At 37.3% G+C, this 21,178-nt stretch overlaps 3 protein-coding genes and 1 non-coding gene across 7 annotated transcripts; 1 reads left to right on the forward strand and 3 right to left on the reverse strand.

Annotated features, from left to right (window-relative positions):
• Positions 1–120: 120 nt before the first annotated feature.
• Positions 121–6,063, reverse strand: LOC131322524 (zinc finger BED domain-containing protein RICESLEEPER 2-like). Of its 4 annotated transcripts, XR_009198869.1 has the most exons (6): positions 5,745–6,056; positions 2,687–4,667; positions 2,560–2,600; positions 1,404–1,444; positions 977–1,233; positions 121–783 (listed from the first exon to the last, which is right to left on the reverse strand). XR_009198869.1 is itself a non-coding variant. In XM_058353871.1 (4 exons), exons 2-3 carry the CDS (start codon positions 4,665–4,667, stop codon positions 2,566–2,568), a joined length of 2,016 nt encoding a protein of 671 aa, XP_058209854.1. In that variant the 5' UTR covers positions 5,745–6,056; the 3' UTR covers positions 121–783; positions 2,560–2,565. The 4 variants fall into 4 exon arrangements, 2 of the variants coding, with proteins under 2 accessions (XP_058209854.1, XP_058209852.1); XR_009198868.1 differs by having other exon boundaries at positions 977–1,444; XM_058353871.1 differs by lacking the exons at positions 977–1,233; positions 1,404–1,444.
• Positions 6,064–8,759: 2,696 nt separating this feature from the next.
• On the reverse strand, positions 8,760–8,830 carry TRNAG-CCC (transfer RNA glycine (anticodon CCC)). The gene has a single exon. It is a non-coding gene; the product is annotated as a tRNA-Gly (tRNA).
• A 1,034-nt stretch (positions 8,831–9,864) lies between these two features.
• On the forward strand, positions 9,865–18,767 carry LOC131322728 (protein disulfide isomerase-like 5-4). The gene is made up of 15 exons (XM_058354149.1): positions 9,865–10,089; positions 11,386–11,476; positions 11,802–11,896; positions 12,361–12,418; positions 13,380–13,564; positions 13,664–13,721; positions 14,225–14,265; positions 14,421–14,495; positions 15,317–15,373; positions 16,850–16,916; positions 16,997–17,143; positions 17,574–17,798; positions 18,008–18,160; positions 18,256–18,333; positions 18,425–18,767. Exons 1-15 carry the CDS (start codon positions 10,049–10,051, stop codon positions 18,500–18,502), a joined length of 1,449 nt encoding a protein of 482 aa, XP_058210132.1. The 5' UTR covers positions 9,865–10,048; the 3' UTR covers positions 18,503–18,767.
• Positions 18,739–20,582, reverse strand: LOC131322729 (early nodulin-like protein 9). Its single transcript, XM_058354150.1, has 2 exons — positions 20,267–20,582; positions 18,739–19,217 (listed from the first exon to the last, which is right to left on the reverse strand). Exons 1-2 carry the CDS (start codon positions 20,472–20,474, stop codon positions 18,928–18,930), a joined length of 498 nt encoding a protein of 165 aa, XP_058210133.1. The 5' UTR covers positions 20,475–20,582; the 3' UTR covers positions 18,739–18,927.
• Between the last annotated feature and the right edge of the window lie 596 nt (positions 20,583–21,178).

Genomic DNA, 21,178 nt, shown 5'->3' on the forward strand with positions numbered 1-21,178 from the left:
TTCTAATTTAACAATTCATAATTCATTTATCACTGATAGAATCAATAATTGAATCCCTTAAAAAAAATAACAAAAGAAGAAGAAGATGAATCAATAATTGAAAGAGTAGTATTAGTACCATTTTCCGTTAAAATTTTTGTTTTTTTTTTTACCATTGTCAATAGTCAAATTATTTCCACTAAATAAAATTACAGCTAATGTATGTGAATAGATTCATTTCCCTATGTGAAACAACACTTGATTCCCACCTTCCCAAAAATTGTTGCCCAGATTTCTTCTCCGGGCCAAGATCGCAGTCTCACACATTGACAGGGGCATACAAACACTCCATGGCTAAATGTTAAAAACCTTCTATGTACATTGGTGGAACTTTCCCCGAGTAACCAAAATTCGTGTTAGGTAACCCAATGCCAAGCTAATCACGCCAGCATCAACAAAATTGACGGGCCAAAAACCAGCACGAACCGACTAAACTTCTGGATAATAAGTTGGACACGTCGTTTCACTGGGATGCCTGAACTGCCCATGCTGCAGCTGCAGAAATTTTGCTGCAACGAATAAGATGCTCAAACCTGCTGTACCCAGATTACCCTTTACGGGGTTTTTCGATACAATCGTAGTTTCTGCTGGTCAAAAAAGATGCTCAAACCAACCGGACATGGTCGGGCCTTTAGGGATTTTCTTGCCGTCAAATAGTTTGGACATGCACTCAACAACTATGGCCCTGGCCTCCTCACCAAACTCTGTTGGTCCTTCAAGGATTACTTCATCATCAACCTGTTCCTGAAACGAATAAATTTCTCAGCAAACAATAGGGAAGCTACCGGTTCTAGTGTTACTGAAGATCATGAAGACGACTTATAGGTGGACACAGTAGGTGTTTGTTTCCAATAAATTTCCCCCTTTCATCTAGGTTTACGAGAAAAAACGAAGGGAAAGAGGAAGAGGGATCTGTCGAGGATTACAGTAACCTAACCTGCAAAAGCAGCCTCCATCCAAGCTCTTTCAAATGTGCATTGTTTGATATTTCTAACATGGTACACACAGTGAAGGGAACAAGCAGGCTCTTCCCAGCAATGCGTGAACACAACTGTTTTGTCGAGCGTCGTACTTACATTCTACTTGCCAATCCAACACTTCTTCTCTCATGGTACCAGCTTTGACGTGTTTGTCTTACATTTTTGAATCAAGACTTCAGTGTCCCTCTCCCATACAGTACGAATTCTTTCGTATCTTAAAATCTTCCTCGGCAAGAGTGGCAATAATTGATTCTTGATTCTTCTCCCAGATAACGGTCTTCCAAACCATATCCCATTTAACTATGCTCTTCCTCATACACATTCCTCATCAAGAATAAAACCAATGCCTTTCAAAGAAAAAACTACATCACCCTTCTCTGCAACTACCGTTATACTCTTCGCAAACTGTTGAATGCCAGGTAAAACTGTAGCAATTCCAGACCAGACGGAAAAATTAAAAACAGAGAAGAGCTACTAATGAAGTAAGCATAAAGACGGGTTACAAAAGGTAGAGATTCAGAACAATTTAAAGAGGCAGTCTACTTAAGTCCATCTAAACTTGAGGCAAGCAAACTGCAAATAGCCTGCCAAAATTCAGGTCACAACAGTGGAGTTCCAAAAATCCCTAAAACTTGGTCAAGAGAGATCAAGAAGTTCCTTCAAGATTTACAAAGAGGAAAACAAACATAAAACAGGATATTTATATACAGCAAAATGAGAAGTCATTCTGATGATAGTAACAGTCCGTTAAGCTATCTGCTGAACATGGAAAATCTGGGAAACAGCTCTGAAGAAAGAAATTGGGGTTCCCAATGCTTCTCCATGCCCAATGAGATTTGCCAACCTCCGGATGTTAGTGGCAGCTTCCAAAATTTCATTACAATAAATACATCTGCAGTTTCGAGGAGAAAAGAAAGAAAAGAGTGGTTAAATCTTGGACCTCACATTAGATAAGAATTGATCTAACAAACATACAAATCCCCTTCACTTTGTTATGAAATACATGTACAATATGATTTTCAGTGTAACAGTATGTTCACATGGCAACGAGTAACACAGACCCGTGGACACACAGATACAGAGAGAGAAAAACAAAGGAAGCAATATCTTTGTATCTTTCTCCTATAAACAAAGTCTTTTGAAAAACAGATGTTGGCATTCAACAAGGATAGGACAAAAGTTAAACAGATAAATCCAGCGTTGAACAAGGAAATTGCATTCACACAGGAACAAATAGTTTTCCATGCTAAATTCCTATGTTCTTAAGGTACATGAAGGAGTGAGACTCTAAGATTAACTGGATAGCGAAGAAAGAGAAAATGTGCACTTGGAAACTAAATTCAGCTCCCTAGAAATCCACCACTTATTTGCCAGAATGGCTTCTTTTATCATTTTGTGGAGGTTTGCCATCAAATACACTTCTTCCCTCAAAGAACTTTCGGTCCTAAACTTGCACACTAACAGGTCATCTTCACAACAAAGTAGTCTGAACAGTAAAACTTTACAATGACTAATAATGAGCAGAAAATAAATTACGTACCAGGAGCTAATCAGAATCCAGATCTTGCGATATATTAAGAGCTGGAAAAATTCAAACAACAATCAATGGTTAAAAAAAACTTATTACCTTAAAAAATAATTTATGATTAAAAAATCAGATTATTTACCTGCAAAATGCATATCAATTTCCTCCTCAAACTCAGTCCGCACTGGCTCACCTCGAATCCAATCTTGTGTACAAACCAATGCCTCAATTGTGGAAGGAAGCAACGAACTCTGAAACTTGTTAAGAACCCCGCCATCAGTACTAAATGCACACTTCGAAGGTATTGAAGACACTGGAATGGCTAAAATGTCATGTGCCATCCTAGATAACACTGGAAACTTAGACAAATTAGCCTTCCACCATTGCAAAATATCGAATTCTTCCTCATCGCCTGGAGTTTTGCTTCGGTGGAGATTTTCCTCTAGGTAGACATCTAACTCTGCCTTACTTTGGAAGACATCTTCCTCCCCACTAAAGGAGTAAAACTCCTCCATGAAGTTCGTTTTATTCTTGAAAGAAGAGGTTCTTGTAACCAATGAAGTACCCTCATCACTACTCTTGCTTGAAGCCTCACACTGAGCCGCATACTCATCGAAAAGTTTACGAAACTCATCTTCCACGCGTCCCATTAAATCTCCTACCAAACTAGAATCATAAATCTTGTTGTAGCAGAACCTCAGGTACTGAAGCTTGAATCTAGGATCAAGAACAACAGCTATGGAAAGCAGAATGTTTGGTTCTTTTTCTATCCAATACTTCTCAAACTTCTCTAGCACATTCAATGCCAACCTTCCAAGTATAGAGCCCAAATCAGTAGCCGCGTCGCGCAAATACGTTAAAATTCTACAAACCTCATAAAAGAACACATTTGCCGTACAACCTTTGGCTCCGGACAAGGTCTTTGTCACAATAGAAAAGGTTTTAAGGAAATGACGAATAATCTTAGCCTTTTCCCAATCCTCAGGAGTAGGTGGATTCTTAAAATGCGGGTCACGTGATCGCATACGGTCATATGCTCTCTGATAATGCAAAGCTGAACCAAGCATCTTGTATGTAGTATCCCACCGTGTGGACAGATCTAAAACCAGCATCTTGCCACGAGAAATACCTTCTTGATCGGCATACTGAAGAAAATCAATTTTTCTCCTCGGGGACACCTTGACATATTTCACCGCATTTCGAACTCGGCGAATTGAATCCTTAATCTCATCAAGTCCTTCTTGAACAATTAAGTTCAAAACATGACCCCAACAACGCACTTGAATAGCACGACCTTGGAGTAATAGCGATCCTCGAGAAGAATAATGCTGTAAAAGGCTTCTTGCAAGAACATCATTTGCGATACAATTACCCAATGTAATGGTACATATCTTGTCAATATTCCACTCTAGCAAAGAATTAGTAATAATTTCTGCAAGATTCTCCCCACTTTCCTCAACGGGCACCATAGCAAACTTAATGATCCTGGTATGTAACTTCCAACCATTATCGATGAAGTGAACTCTAAGTGCCATATAAGGCAAGTCTTTATCAGAGGTCCACGTTTCAGTTGTTAAACATACCCTTGGCTTGGAACTTCCCAAAATCTCCTTTATAAATTTCTTCTCAGTCTCATATTGTTTCACACAACCGTTCCTCATTGCATCCCAAGAAAGAAACTTATACTTCGGGTATATACCCCGAACATACTTTTGAAACGAAGGGTCTTCTACCAAATTAAATGGCAACTCCCACTTAATTATAAGTTCTGTAAGGTCACGCCAACTACGTTCCTGGTCAAATTTCTTTCGGATGAACTCACTCTCTTGCTCCAAACTCCCATTTGCATCGCTCAGACATTTTTCAGAATTGTCCTCGTTCTTTTGGTTATACACTTTGCATCGTCTCCAGAATATATGACGCTTCAAATGGGTTGTTCCTCCATTGGTTGTACAGGAGAAAACCCTTTCACAGTGATTGCAAACACATTCAGGCTTATTCTCAACTTTCGTGAAATGATCCCAAACTTTAGATCTTATCTTGCCATCTCTTTTCCGCTTTTCACCTGTAGATGTTTCAGAAGGACTAGCATCCACAAGAGATCCGTTTTTCACAGCCGACATCTACACAAACACAAAAAATGTGTCACCATTAGAAATTAAATGCTAGAGTGACTAATTATAGATTTAATATCAGTGCAATTGAACGTAAGAATACTAGTGGCATCAATATCGTTTCCAACTTGTTCGCTTTTGAGATAGAGTGGGGTTTACCTGAGCAATATCTTTCTCACAATTAGATGAACGAAAACCAAATAGACTCAAAAGTGAGTAAATAGAAACTCAAATTGCAATTTCTTATGCAATAACGGAAGGCGACAAAAAATGCACTAACACGAGATAGCAGCGTGTATATGTCAACGAAAAACAGATGAACATCTCCAGTATAAGAAATAAGGGCTGCAAGTTTTGCAACGCCCAACTCTCATGCAACTAATCCTAGGGGACCAATCCCACCATCTACTAGCAAGGGCCCAATTAAACCCAGGACAAAGTCCCGTATAGACTAGCCCAAGGAGTTGATAGCACCTAGGAGATTCTGAACCTAAGACTTCATGCAACCTCCTCTACCCTTCTCTTAACCTTCCACCACCGCAGAAGGCATTCTACGGTACCTTTGAGAGTCCAGTACAACTACAATACACCTCTCAACACAATCAGCACCAAAAGTTAACCAACAACCATGTTTGACATTTTCCAATCTATAAAATCGAGAAATGATCAACCAGTACCAATACGATATAATACAAACAGAACGTATATTAGTTCCTAAACGTGATTTATTTTTTTTGATAACTCAGGTGTCCGGCCTGCTTACATGCACCTTGACTAATCTTGGGAGCCAATCCCACCACCCACTTGCAGGGAGCCCAATTAAAGCTAGAGCAAAGCTCCATATTGACTGACCCCAAAGGAGTTCAAAACAACACTCAAATCCTCATAACCACACTGACCCACTTGGCGATTCTATATACATAGTATCGGGCATTATTGTATTCCGAAGATTAACATCAATCGCAAGCACTGGGGAGCAAATTTTAGCGAAGCGTTTGGTTTTTACTAATTAATAATAAATCCCACACAAAAAATACAAAACGACCGTATGAAATCAAGAGATCGAGATAAGGAAAAATTACTTGCCTGTTGTAGAAGTGTTGACGAAAAAAATGCTCAATTCAGGACGGCTAAAAACAAGTAGGAATCTGAACCTATATCGGGTGGACTCTCACACTGGGTATGTGATCAAGCTGTAAAAAAACTTCTTTGATAACATGTTTCCTCTGGGTGCCCGTATTTCTCTTCAAATTCTGCAGTACGCTACAGAGGGAAAAACTCGATTGAACCCAGTTTTTTTTCTTTCGTTCAACTGCTTATACGCTAGGCTTGAGGAATGAGACTCCCCTCCAAATCGCTTATCGTGCAGTGCCGTCCGGTTCACCCTTTATGTGGGTCCGATTCTAGCTCACAATGATGATGGAAATCATTCATTTATTTATATTGACATTGACGGAGTCACAGCTGCAGTGGAGATGAGGAGGAATTTTTTTGGTGCCGGCTGGTACCACGTCACTCGGCTGACGTGGTGCCCGAGCAATAGGGGCGGAGTTAGGAATCGAAGTTGGAAGGAGTCGAAATATAAATGAAATTTTGGTTAGACGATTTTTTTAAGACTAAATCCAATCATTCGAGTTTTTATGGGACAATTTTGATAAATTGAAGGATTAATCTAAAGTATTGTTACTATCATATCATTCGGCGAACGCATTATCGTTATTGCACGGTATCATTTAGTGTTCTCGAAATGAAAATTGATCATACTTTTTTGACTATACTTCTTAGTTTTATAAGTTTTTAACTTTTTATCAATATTTTATAAAAAAAAATTATGTAAAATATACTCCAAAATATGAAACTGGGCCCCTACATACCTATGTCCTTGCGAGCAACACATCTTAGACCATCTAAAGTATATTGGACGGCTCAAATTGAAATACTCTCCCCCATCTCACTCCAACACTCTCTCTCCTCTATCTCTATACCCAGATTGAAACACTCTCTCTCCTTTCACCGCAACACTCTCTCTCCTCTCTCCTCTTCCTCTCCAAATCTTAGCTGTCCAAAACCGAAATGGACGGCCCGGATGTGCCGAGCAGACACCACGTGGTACCCGCTCCGCACTGAAAATCTTCTCATAAATGAAAACAAAAATTTATATTTAAAAAATATAGGAGCACTCTTTTTTTTACTTTTTTTTTTATTTTCTGTTATAGTAGTACTCTTTATAGAGTAATATTACTGGTAATTTATAATAATACGCCGTATGCGTATATGGTACGGGCCAACGCAGCAATACGTGTATGAACTCTGAAGTTAACTGTCGATCGCCCCTCCTCCACCGTATTTACTACTCCTTCCGTCCCTAAATAAGTGTCCGGCGTGCCAAATTAGACCTTCAAAAAGATGCATTTATTTCATTGAAAAAATCAAATTTTTTTCACAAATCAATAGATAGCAATGAGTTCTATTAGATTGTGAAAAAATTTTAAATTTTTTAATAAAAAATATGCATATTTTGTAAAGCCTAATTTTGCGTGCCGAACACTTATTTAGGGACGGAGGGAGTATTAATAGTGTAACAAATAAAATTGGAAAATGCTAGGCGGAGGATAATAGGTAAAAAATGCATTGATATCTAAGAAAAATATATTAATAGTGTGAAAATGTATTAATATTCGTGATATGTGTATTGATATCCGAACTTCTTTGCAATTATTGAAATATTATCCTCCGTCTAGTGAACGAAGGTTTGCAAGACCGAATAAAATTTAGGAGTAAATCGTAATTCCACGCCAAAAATGTCTTCTACCAAGGCCCGTTTGCAATTCAAATATGTTAAATGGACTTGGAGATGAGCTTTCCCCTTTGTGTAGAAATGGTAGAGTCTGCATGTAATCACTTTGTATGACTACGTACGAGTAATAAATTTGGTGAAATATTTTCATAAAACTCATGTCTTGTTTGGATCAAGATTTGAAAAAAAAAATATCAACTAAAAAAACACTCATTATCCCTACTTTCAATCATCACTTTTCACTTATTACCCATATCTCCAATCATTATTTTCATTTTTTTTTATCTCTTTCCACGGTCTTTGGGTTAGTGCACAATCGAGAGCCCGTTTGTTACCAAGATGAGATTCGAGCCATTGGATTCATGATCCGACGGCTAAGAGGTGCGTAGTACGATACTGCGCACATCACTGTATAGCATCATCCCCCAATTCATCTCTCCGCTCATTACTTCTACTTTTAATCATTATTTTCATAAAAAAATTCTCAAAAACTCATACAAACACAGCATTAAGCAGCGTGTTCAATGCTCTTACCGTTGGAAATGAAAAAAAATAAATGATAGTACTCCCTATGACCCCGTTCATTTTGAGATTTTGGATTTAGATTTATAGGTAATAAATGTAGAAAGAAATAGAGAAATGATTAAAAATATGGGTAATGATTAGAGATAGATAAAGAGAAAAAATACGAGTAATAATTGGAGGAAAATAAAATAATGATTAAAATCCAAAATCCCAAGCCCTTAAACGAATCGGAGCCAATTGATTGTTTTTTATTTTTTTATTTTTGCCTTTAGTGATTAAATTATTAACTAACTTTACTTCCTAAAGAGTAAAGACCAAAAGGGAGTCAGGTTGCGCTTCGTAACCTTTTCAGTATTCAGTTTTTTATTCAATTTTTTATTTTTAAGAAATTATAAGTAGAAACAGATTTATGTTTTCATAAAAACAAAAACAAGAAACATATTTGGTAATTTTTGTGTTTCACAAGGAAAAAAAAGGGCGGGGGGGGGGGGGGGGGGGGGAACACTTTTGTAGTTTTCATATTTTACAAAAACTCTACAAAAGTTTATGAAAAACAAAAAAGTAGAAACTTGTCACCAAAAAAGGGGGGGGGGGGGGGGGGGGGGGAAACACTTTTGTAGTTTTCATATTTTACAAAAACTCTACAAAAGTTTATGAAAAACAAAAAAGTAGAAACTTGTCACCAAAAAAGTTTTCTTCATTAGTTTTCAAAAAAGCAAAAACAAAAACAAAAACCAAACAAAATCAGTTTCAACTTGAAAGTTTGTAAAAATAAAAAATGCGCATCCGGGGAATCGAACCCCGGTCAGTACCGTGGGAGGGTACTATGATACCACTACACTAGATGCGCTCGTCCTTGGGTTTCCCATTGCTGTAAATTATTATAGATATCTACATTTAACCAACGGCTGGATGTGAATCATGTGATAGCATCACTTGGATATAGATTAACTTAAAATGAGGCTCATTTTACTTTAGTTTTGGATTTTCTATCTCCATTTTTTTTTTCTCCAGACGCCGCATTTCATGATTTTAATCAATATATTTTGTCGCTTGGTCAATTTGTAGCAATTTGGATATTGATGAAATAACTACCAACGATACCCAATCTCCATTTTTTTTTCCCCAGACGCCGCATTTCATGATTTTAATCAATATATTTTGTCACTTCGTCAATTTTGTAGCAATTTGGATATTGATGAAATAACTACCAACGATACCCAATTCGAAGAGTGAGATCACGACCGGTTTTAAAAAATAATTATTGTAGAATCGCATGGATACTAAATCAAATTGAGCACGAGATCTTTTTAGCATGGGAAGATATAGGATAGGAAGCCAACCTCCTATACAAGAGTAGTGTGCGTAGACTAAGTCAGTAAAGATGTAGCTCCGTGCCTCATTCATTGAACATGATAGGCAGTGGCATCATACCATCCTCAAAAAAATTGCATGTAAATGATATGTGTTTTCAACTATAAAGAATAATCAGAATCCCTTATAGTAACACAGGAAATAACGAGGCATTAAAGAACATCTCCAAGGGATCGGTGGTCATCGTGGTGTGACAATGTGAGGTTCTTATAGGCCTTATTCAAAACTTGTGAATAGATTGAAATAGCTATTTTTACAATCAAGACTAAGTTTTGCTAAGATTTTTGAGTTTTTTTATTATTTTGTTCTTATTCAAACAAAAATTTGTCCTTATTTTCCACTCCCACCTGAATTTTTTACAACCAAAGCAAAATTTTTCAGGTGGAAGTGAATTTTTTTTTTCGATAAAAAAATAAAGAAAATGATTTTTATCCTATTTATTTTCTTTGTCATTTATCCGAATTAAATGCGGGACATATAATCGAATCTTCCTCCTCTTCTTCTCGGGCCTCTCCATTTCTCATGCGTATGCGTAGCAAGCCATCAGCACGAAAACGAACAAATAAATCTCTCTCCTCTATCTCTCTCTCTCTCTCTCTCAAGTCTAAACAGATCTATTGCGCTCTCAGCGCCCTGTATTTGAGCTCTGTTCTGCCAGAATCTGCCTTCCGAAAACCACTCTCGCCTCACAGCCATGGTTTCGACGCACAAGCTCAAATCCGTGGATTTCTACAGGTCAGATCTCTACTCCGGCTTTCAATTCCGATTCACATTCATGTCACCTTCTGCGAGCAGCTCCACCTTGATAGATCCGAGATAGACCAATGCTTGTACAATCATAGTTTTTTTTTTCTTAATAGCAATTCATCGCAATTGTACGTTTTGATAGAGATCAGGTGGCGCTGTTACTTTTCAATCATGGACTTCCATTTAGTTGGGATTCGTGTGTATGCTCAAGTAGAGTGCTTAGTAATACGCGTAGAATGAACTTAATGCTCATTGGACAGCTCTACAGAGCTTGTGGATGGTTGCGTTACTTGTGTAAGGTTTTCGTGGAATTTAGTTTTTGAGTCATTTCCTAGTACTGATCACGAATCCCAGTGACATAAGTTTTTTTTTAGCATAGCAAGAAAGAAGGGAAAGAGAAAAGACACGCATCTTCGACCACATTTTTCACTGCCTCTCTTAGGATGTGGAGCCAATCATCATCACTTGGTGTGGGGCTACCATCGATGTGATAGAGGCGGCGCTGCGGCGATTAAGATGTTATCCATATCGAGTAAATAACTCTGCCGAGACTAATATACGAGCCTGGGCGGCCTGACGAGTGCCAATTGATGTTCACCTAAATGCTTTACTTTGTTATCAGAAGTAGTCTTTGGGAACTTTTGGGAGCTTTATACTAGTAAAGTGTATCCGTTGTTTACTCTCCGCATGCGAGTGTGGTGTTACAAATTTGGGGAGTGCTAAGAGCTTATTCCACACGGGTTAAATAATGTCTCGAAAACTAGTATATGCGTTTGAGGTTCCAATGATTGCAAATTGGTTTGAGTTGGATGCGTCACAAGTTATGTGGATCCAGACTGTAGAGTTTTTATAGGCCTCTTATGAGCTACGCGGCTGCCTTCATACTTGATATGTCAGAGAGAGTTATGCGGTGTAGCAGAGCTATAAAGTTTCTACAATATGTCCCTGGAATAGTGTTTTGTTTATTGGTTCTGATGTTATGTGATAACTCTTTGCCTGTTTTTTGTCTCCCTTTTTTCTCTTCCTCTGGGGAGCTTTATATCATGTATAGGCTTGCTTGTTTCTACAATTACTGAGCACAGAAGGAAGTAAAAAGAAAGATGATAAACCCTGTTTTGGCTTCTAATTCTTCTGTCAATTTTCTTTCCTTTGCTTTTGATAGCCTGTGGCAAGACAAAAGTTCTGATTTAACATATTACGTCTACTCACAGTATCCTTCATCAATTTACAGTTGTTATTATGTTAGATGTTTTACTATCTCCAACCTATTTTTTTCCTCCACAGGAAAATTCCCAGAGATTTGACAGAGGCATCGTTATCGGGAGCTGGATTATCCATTGTAGCTGCCTTTTCCATGATATTCTTATTTGGAATGGTAGGAAGCTCATTCCTCTTGGAAACTTGAGGATTTGATAGCCATGAGTAATCACTTCTCAGATAGCTATTCTCTTCAGTTCTATAATCTGCGTGGTGTCATTTTAGGGTTGCACTGTTTCCTGCCTTCATTCATCTGCCGCTTTGTGCTGCATCGTTTTCTTTCTTTTATTTGTTAACTATTCTATCTTCCAGCCCAAAAATTCACACTTGTTTCCTAGCTGAATTACATGGATGCTCGTAGTCCCTTCTTAAGAAATGATCTTGCTTAACATTGGTGTTTCTTTTTTTATATATAGGATTAAATCTCATATTTCTTCTTGCAGGAACTAAATAACTATTTCACTGCAAGTACATCTACATCTGTAGTTGTTGACAAGAGTTCTGATGGGGAATTCTTGCGCATCGAATTTAACTTTAGGTATGATCTTGTGACCATAATTACATTACTCATGTATATATGATATCTTTTCTACTTGTTTCGATCAGCTTTTCAAAGTATGGCGAGAACAGCTGTAAGAGCCCACATTACTGTCTGTGTTGAACAGTTGGGAGATAAAATTCAATTCTTTGACTGAAATGGACATCATGAGATTCTGTTTGTGGGAACCTCTTTGCTTATATCTCTCGATAATCACCTGGTTTTAGGTTTTTGTCATGAAAATGTCCTCGTCACCTATTTCCTTACGAACCCACACCTTCGCAGTGACAGTGTTTGACTAGCTTACTGCGGAACTTCAATTTTGCGGTTTTATGAATTTCCTATGAAATAACTGTACTCTCTACCATAATGAGAATATTTCGGTTGTGCTTATAAGGTCTAATGCTTCTTCTTTTATCCTGCAAAGCCTGTTTTTAAGCTAGCATTCCATAAAATTTTTGCAGCTTTCCTGCGCTGTCTTGTGAATTTGCATCTGTTGACGTAAGTGACGTCCTGGGAACGGTAAGTTTTAATGACTGGAATTCATTTCAATTAGTTACTCCTTGATGTAGACTTATTCAAGTGATAGATTGATCATACTTCTTGTTCAATCGACGAGATTTAGATATCTTGTCCTCAAGTGAACATTTTTATGTAAGATTACATTTGGTTTCTTTCGTATAGAAGTGAAGGGAAAGATTTTAGGTTGTTTTGTTGTTTAATCACTTTGGAAACCGTGTTTTCTACCAAATTATTTATGTTTGAGATCTAGCTATACAGCTGTTTAACCTCTCCTAACCTTCAGCTCAGAAGATTTTTTCATCATACATTGTTCAAATTCATTGGGAGAGCTTGATAGGTTTTTTTTTTCAAACAAAAAAGTGTGATAGTAACTATAGATACTTCATTACTTACCATGGGTATTCTACCACTCCACTCACGTAACTATAGCAGATTGATTCTTGTTTATAGACACGTGGAAAGTGAAGCACACATCTAGTGGCATTGTTAGTGTTATTCAGTACTGCTTATTACGACGGCATGTTATTTAACATCCGCCAATAGAAAAGGCTGAATTTCATGTATTAGGAAACCATCAATGAAGAAAAGAGCGCTTATGGGTATTGTTTACATGGATGTAGGTCAATATCCATCTTACTTCTTTGTGTTATTTCTTCTTTTATCTCTTTAGACGTAACATACTAAATAATAAGATGCTCACCAAACAACCAACTGACAGTAGATTGATCAGGTTATGCACCTATTTATCCAACAACGTACTGGGTACATAGCACAAACAATTGCAGGTGCATGGAACAGAGGCACAGAGGAAAGTAGATTTATTAGCACACCTGGCCTCTTGGCCTAGGGAACCCATAGATCATAGGGATTTTTAATCCATCGTCCTTCTCTCGATTTTGAGTGTAAATTGTTGGTCAATATTCTTTGTGAACTGACTGAACTTGTGTCATCCCTTTTGCAGAACAGGTTAAATATAACAAAAACCATCCGCAAGTATCCAATAAATTCAGATTTGAAACCTACAGGCTCTGAGTTTGATTCGGGGCCAATTTCAAAAGATATAAAGCATGACGATGAAGTGGATGAACAACATGCTGGAGGTTCTGCTTCATTAGATGCACGTAATTTTGATATTGTTGCACATAAGTGAGTGGTCCAAATCGATTCCATAGCTTTGGATATCGTGCTTTGGTGCCTTTTTCTATTTATTTTCGGGTGATAATGGACATTGAAATTGCTTTGCAGGCACCAAATCTTGGTTGTCAATTTCTTTGCTCCTTGGTGCTATTGGAGTAATCGCTTGGTAATTGTCTAGCTTCTTTGCTTGCCTACTTGTGTTTGAATTTACTTAGTCCTTCCACAAAATCATCATGTTTTCTTATGCTAGTTTGGGTACTTTCTTTTTAGTAGAATGTTTATTCCAAATTATCCTCCTCAAGGCTTGTCTTGTTCTCATCTCTTGATTCACTCTAGCTGAAATGGTTAATCATTGAACCATTACTAGCTGAATTGTAATGGTTTTTTTTTTTTGCATGGCCCGTCTTACAAGTTTTGTACTTATTAAGGAATAGTGTTTACTTACTGGAAGGATGCTATTCATGCATATCTTGAGTAATAGTCTAATATACTTCTATTTAAGAATTCTTAACTTTATTTGATATTGTGAATAGCTCGCTCTTTCTCCATGAATTCACTCAGACTTCAGAACAGATGGAAGCGTGCATTAAAAAGTCACGTGTTCTATAGGATTTTGTAAACTTGATGACTTTCTAAGCCCTTTGCCTCATCTCTGTCTTTTTGTTTCAGAAACCTTCATGGGATAAAGCTGCAAGAATTATAAGAGAAAGGTCAATTTGCATCTTACTGCTGTTTTTCTTCCCTGACATTGATCTTCATGAACAATGAACTTATTCATCTCTTTGTGCTTATTACCGGTAATTCCACTCACTAGTATTGTTTTGACTAGTTTCCATTGAAATCTGATGTCAAACTTATTTTCCAGATACGACCCAGAAGTGGATGGCCGCATTCTCTTGGGAAAGGTTGATTGCACAGAGGAAGTTGATTTGTGTAAAAGGTATTTTTAGATCCATTGTTATCCTGACTAGTACTTGAATTTAGAATACGATGTATTGTTTGCTACTGTTCGTTACCCATTTTGCTAATCTTCATCAGGTTCTGTTTCCACATACAACTTTCAAGTATTCTTGTCTCTTATTTGTCTCCAGGCATGAGAAATGTATATTTTTTTTTTGGTACTTTTGTTGATAGGCGAACTAAGGCTAAACGGTGTTGAGTTAAATACTAATTGAAGTTTTAAGTTTTTTTCCCCTCCACTTTTTGTCATTTTCCTTGTCCTTCACTTTCACTTTTTGTTTTCCCTGGCACTTGTTTGACTTTTTCTTCACCGTGATCTAGATTAGTAGGTTATACCTTTTTGTTCCATCTTCGCAGCTCAAAACATTTGTCCCATTCCATGGTGCTTATCTTCTCAAATGGTCATTCTCGTCCACATACTGATCCTTGTGGAGATATTAGTTATTCTGCCTGTGTCCTTAGTTTTATCGTTACTTCCTCTATTTCAGATTCATTTTTCTTTGCTACTGCTTTAAAGTATCTGTTTTTTGGTTGTTTTACTTTTCAGAATATTTGTGCATCGGTACATATGTATTATGCATGTATTTTCTCCATCTTGGAGTTTCCAACTGATGATTTCCTCTTCAAAGTGTATTGTTGTTTTGATTCCCGTGTAGATTAAAAAAGTTGATCTTTCAAATGACATACATCCTTTACAGCCTCTCTTTCATCTCTTGCTTTCCATTCTTTTTGACTTATGCTTTTGTGTTCTAGTAATTGCTCTGTTTTTCCATTGACATGAACTTGACGCTGAATGTTCAGGCATCACATACAAGGGTATCCATCTATCCGCATTTTTCGTAAAGGAAGTGATGTTAGGTAACTCTCACTATTGTCAATCTTTACTCTAAATACCAAACTCTGTTATGCATCCTTGGAAAAGTTGTTCATATATGTAAAGAGATCAGGTATGAAGGATTCATGTAGCCTGCTAATTGCTTGGGACGCAATGATTGGTTTGGTTTGGTTAGATTTGGTTTATTTCTCAAGGTATTGTTCCATATCATTGCATAACATGATCAGGAGGGTGGAAATATTGTCGGTGACAATGTTCAACAACTTGCACAGCCTCAAACCTGAGTATGGTACTAAATAAGTTAGATACATCATTTGTCTTCGCTTCAGAGTTGAGTCTTGTCCACAGCAGATGACCAGACTTCAGGATTTTTCCCTTTGAAGGAATAGAATAGGCCTCCCATCATTTCTTGATTGCATGGGACGTCGGGTGTTAAGCTAGCAGTTGAACATAATGGGGTAACAAAAATTTTTGCACAGCAGTTCACTTATTAGTGCAGTTAATGTTGTGATAACCTTTCAATTCTTTATGAAATAATCCCATGGTCAGTTGTTGCAAGGAGTTGTAACTTGTATATCCTCTTATGTTTCTTACTTCTGAAATCTTTTATTTTTCTTTCTTCTCATGCTCCTTTATTTATCTTAAGCAGGAATGTTAGATGCTTTTGGCTGATTCTGGGGATTCCTTCCTTTTCCATTTAAAATACATAAATAACTTTCTGGATCATAGTTGTTGCAAGAGTTAATTGATTTTTAAAAAAAAATTGTTTGAGATTTATTGCAATTAGCTGTTTTAGACGAAAAGAGTTAGTCAAATTCAGAAGTGATTTCTATGATTAACAGGCGCTTTGGCTGCAGCATGCGGTAGTTATATTTTGACCCATGAGATAATAAACAATTGAAAAAACTAATGACTGTTTGTGAGCCCCATTATAGTCTGGTATAAACCTGCTTTATTGGTAGTGTAATTTGGTCTCCCTTAGGTTTATCCAAATGTATATCCCTACACAATGATTCAAATCCATGCGTGACTTCTGGGGCTCCGTAAAAGTTGAGAGTTTTCTGGAGTGAGTTCGGTCCATCGAACAGCGGTCAGGGGGATGTAAAATGTAATCATTGACCTGAACTCATCTTGCTGAACTTCAACAAAAGTTAATAACCATCGCTACCCTTAGTAAATAAAACTGACAGGAATACTAATAATATAAACGATAAGAGAAAAAAGATTAGATACACACACAGACTTTGGAGTGGCTTCACAACTCTCGAGGTTAAACCAGGAAAGGGGTTCATAAATCACTAGATTCCATATCTTCCCATCATTACTTATATATACAATTTTGACTATTCCTTTGTTACTAAAATAACTTTCAGTGTTTTGGTTCAATTCTATCTAACACTTCTCATAGAACATACTGCTTGATGGAGTTTTTGGTCTTGCATTTCTAGTTCTGCCACCTAAATAGCTAATGGTCTGTCTTGTAACTTGACCTACTTTAGGGATGACCATGGGCACCATGATCATGAATCATACTATGGAGATCGAGACACTGATACCCTGGTGAAAGTAAGAAAAGATAAAAAGTTTGAGCTAAAGAACATATTTATCTGTTAATCAAGTTGATCTCAAGCTTCCATCTATCGCAGACAATGGAAGATTTGGTTGCACCTATTCAATTGGAATCTCAACAGCTGGCTTTGGAGAATAAATCCAATGATGTGGCTGAAAACTTAAAAAGACCTGCACCATCAGCGGGAGGATGTAGAGTTGAAGGATTCGTGCGTGTTAAGAAGGTGACGCCATACAATTGTTACATTATTTTTGATGTATGATATGCCATTTTGTGGTGAATGTTGGAGGGGGACTCCATAAAATAAGTAATTTTGACAATGTTGCGCAGCTACGCTATTAGGAAAATCTTCCGTATCATTGCGGCAACAATTTTATGCCTATTTTTGGTATTAATTTATTACTTTGTGGATTTTTGTACGCTTTCTTGTGGTGATCTTATGCCATTGTGAAAGTCAAAATGTAACACGGTATCCCTAGACAAGATTTGACACTATAGAATAATAGAAGCTCCTTCTTTCATTAGAAATGTTCTTCTGTGGCATGATTTTTGGGTCATCCCCTCAAGCTTCATGTCTAGCACAAAGGCAAACTTTTCATGCAGGATTCACTAGGACTAGGAGTATGCTCTTGACCACTCATTGTACTGTGCAGGTTCCCGGGAACCTTGTCATCTCAGCTCGCTCAGGAGCCCACTCCTTTGATGCTTCTAAGATGAACATGTCGCACATCATTTCTCATCTTTCGTTTGGTAAAAAGATCTCTCCGGCAGCGATGAGGGATATGAAACGAGTGCTACCTTATTTGGGGGTAAGCCATGACAAGTTGAATGGCCGGGACTATATCATCCACCCGGGTGATTCAAATGCAGATGTTACTGTAAGTTCTCTCTCTCTCTCTCTCTCTCTCTCTCTCTCTCTCTCTCTCTCTCTCTCGGGAGAGATGCAGGCAATATTTAGTTTACACTTTTTGTTTTGTTATTTAGTAATTTCGAACAATATGGGAACTTTGAAGCACTTCTTAATGTTGAATAATTTCACTTTGCCCTGTTTATATGTGTGTGTTCTTATTGATTACATCTTTCGCAGATAGAGCATTATCTTCAAGTTGTAAAGACGGAGGTGATAATGAGATCTTACCGTGAACAACTAGTCGAGTACGAGTACACAGCCCACAGTAGTCTTGTACACAGTATTAATCTCCCTGTCACAAAATTCCATTTTGAACTGTCTCCGATGCAGGTCAGAGAATCTATTTCATGTTCATGTTTTGAGAAAGGATCAGAATGATGTTTCCTTGTTCTGAATTCTGTCAACTTGTTTCCTTGTGTAACCAGGTGTTAATAACAGAAAATTCAAAGTCCTTTTCGCATTTCATCACGAATATCTGTGCCATTATCGGTGGTGTTTTCACGGTTAGTTATTCTTCGGTTAGTTATACACTTCTCTGCATGCTTGTTAACTTCTCACCATTTTATTTTCCCCTTTCTCTGTTGGTTTTTTCAGGTTGCTGGGATATTAGATTCAATTCTACATAACACTATGAGGTTAGTGAAAAAGGTGGAACTAGGAAAGAATTTTTGACAGAAATGTGAATTAAGCCCTTGTATCAGGAGAATTAAATTTTCCCCATACCATTTAGTTCACAACTTTCTTTCTTTTTTTTCTTTTTTTTTTTTGTAGCCAAATGGAAATATTGTTCACAACTTTCTTTCCAATGCCTTGTATTTGAGCGGACGATGAAAAAGGAGACTGTTAGCTAGAACAACTAATTCTTATACAGGAAAAAATCTAGAAAAGCCATTTAATTCTTGTATACATGCATCATAAAAACCAATTTATTCCTTTTATGCATTGTTTTCACAGTCAAGTATAACAATCCACCCATACGTGGCCCAAGCTTATTCCTCAACAATTTCTCTTGAAAACCCTATCATATACACTGAATCAAGGTTGGGAAAATCAGACAAACCAACAAAATAAAAAAGTGAAAGATAAGAATCAATCAGTTAGAAAACAAAAAGTAGAGATGAACCCAGAAAAGCTGCAGTTAAAGCAATAAAGCTCATGACGATGGAAGAGGCACCGCTTCTTTTTGCCATCACAACCACCACCAACTTCTCATTCTTCAGGCAATTGTCTTTGACTCCACTTATGAAGTAGAAAGGCCCTGATTGCTCGAACTTGAATGCCGTGTGGCCATCGTCAGATTTTTTGACTGGTTTCTCTGTGTTGCAATTGTCGTAGTCTTCTTTCGTTACTTGAAGTACCGAGTCTTTCTGAGCTGGGTAGTGAAAAGCTGTAATATAGAAAACCAAGTGGAGGTTTCGTTTTAAGCAACAGTTAGTGAATGCCCTTTTATGATCACGATCTTTCTAATGTGCTGAGTCTGTCGGTAGAAGTGCTGTTTACCTGGAGTTTTCATTCAGGAAAATGAGGTGTATGGTTTAGATTTACGCTATGTTTGGTTTCTAAGGAGAGGAAGAGAAGAAAGAGAAATAATTATGAAGGAAAGTGGAAAGAAAATGTAGGAGGAAAGCCCGTTGTTCTTAATACTTTGTTTTGTGATTTTCTTCTCCCTTTCTTCGCAACCCAAACAACGGGGGACTCCCCCGAGTTTTTCTTATTTTCCCTTCCTTTCCACAACTTCTGCTCCTTCCCGAAGTGAATCTAGACCGTAGATTTCATTTTCTGAGTATGCACTATGCAGTATTGTTACATTATATACTTTCTTCTGGGTGTAGTCTGCCTAACGAGTTTTTAATGAGGTTGGTCTGGTATATAAGGCGGTCCCTTTTGAGCACGATCTTCGGTTCAAGTCTCACTACGAGTAGAGTACGGGCCCGTTCGGACAAATAAGTCACAGTGGCTTATATTTTGTCTTTATTCAAATTTTTTTCGTATCACTTGGCCTATTGTCATTTTTTTGGGGATTATTGCATCCTCACAACAAGAGGAATCTAAAAAGTAAAAAATTTTGACCGAAATTCAATTTTTTTTGAATAAAGACGAAAAAATTGGCTTATTGATTTACTTTCGTCTTTATTCAAAAAAAATTGGATTTTGGTCAAATTTTTTTACTTTTTAGATTCCTCGTCGTGAAGATGCAATAATCTCCAAAAAAATGACAATAAGCCAAGTGATACGAAAAAATTTTGATTAAGGACAAAAAATAAGTCATTTTGACTTATTTGTCCGAGCACCCCCTACCTGTTGTGCAAAAAGTGAACTAAAACAGACTAATGGTATGACCGTATGAACTGAATCAGGGGTCTTGTGGGAAGAAAACATCTAAACACGTAACGAAAAAAAGCCAAAATAAGTGCAATGGTAGAAGATCGATCTTACCCAGAGTGTCTCCGATTCGAAACCGATTCTTTTCTGCCCATTGATTATAGCTGACCGGATTTTGATTACTGGGGACTGTCCAGCCATTTGCACCACCAACCTCGTGCTCAAATGCACCACCTTTCTGGATCAACATCAGAAGACTAAACAGCCCCAGAACACAACACACTGTTAGATGATGATTTGATCTTAAAATGGTCTTGGCCATTGGAACAAACAAGAACAAAGGGTTGAGGGTAATTTAGGTGACAAGAAATGTTTCGCGAATCGGGTTTTTGTAGGCCAAAATTGCATCAACTTTACAAGCTATGGGGTTTTGTTGATTCTTATTCCTTTTGGATGATTTCCTTGATCCTGGCGCAAAGCATATGGGTATAAAAACCCTTTTCTTTACTATTTGATTCCGAGGCGTATGCTTTGCTCGGCCATTGTCAAGAGTATTCATTTCTTGTGCTTTGGGTTATGTAAAATCTTATTAGTTCGTAGAAGCTTTGTGCTCATAATTTACAAAGGTTCAAAAAAATAAGAATATTCCTTTTGGATGAACCCTTGCGGTTTCTCTTTGGTTGGCATCTTGCCAATCAAGAGTTTGGGTCTCGGATGGGCTTTTGTTGCTTTTTTCTTACTCCTTTTAGTCTTTGTATCTCTCTCAAAGATTAATGAAAAAAAAATTATCTGTTCAAAAAAATAATTTACAAAGGTTCAATACGATAGAAGGACTGGAGTTCCGGTCGTATTAGGGCAACGTACTACGGGATTGTAGTGCAACTTTGAAGAAACAATTTCGTGTGAAAGTTCCTGTTCTAGGCTTCTCTTTTTTCTCTCAATTCATCAATGCTTCAAAAGAAAATTGCATCGACTTATTTCCGATTGAGGAATTTCTTTACACATTGTTAGTAAAATCTTGCATTA

This window comes from Rhododendron vialii, chromosome 4a (genome assembly GCF_030253575.1).
Source record: "Rhododendron vialii isolate Sample 1 chromosome 4a, ASM3025357v1".
NCBI classification, from domain to species: Eukaryota; Viridiplantae; Streptophyta; class Magnoliopsida; order Ericales; family Ericaceae; genus Rhododendron; species Rhododendron vialii.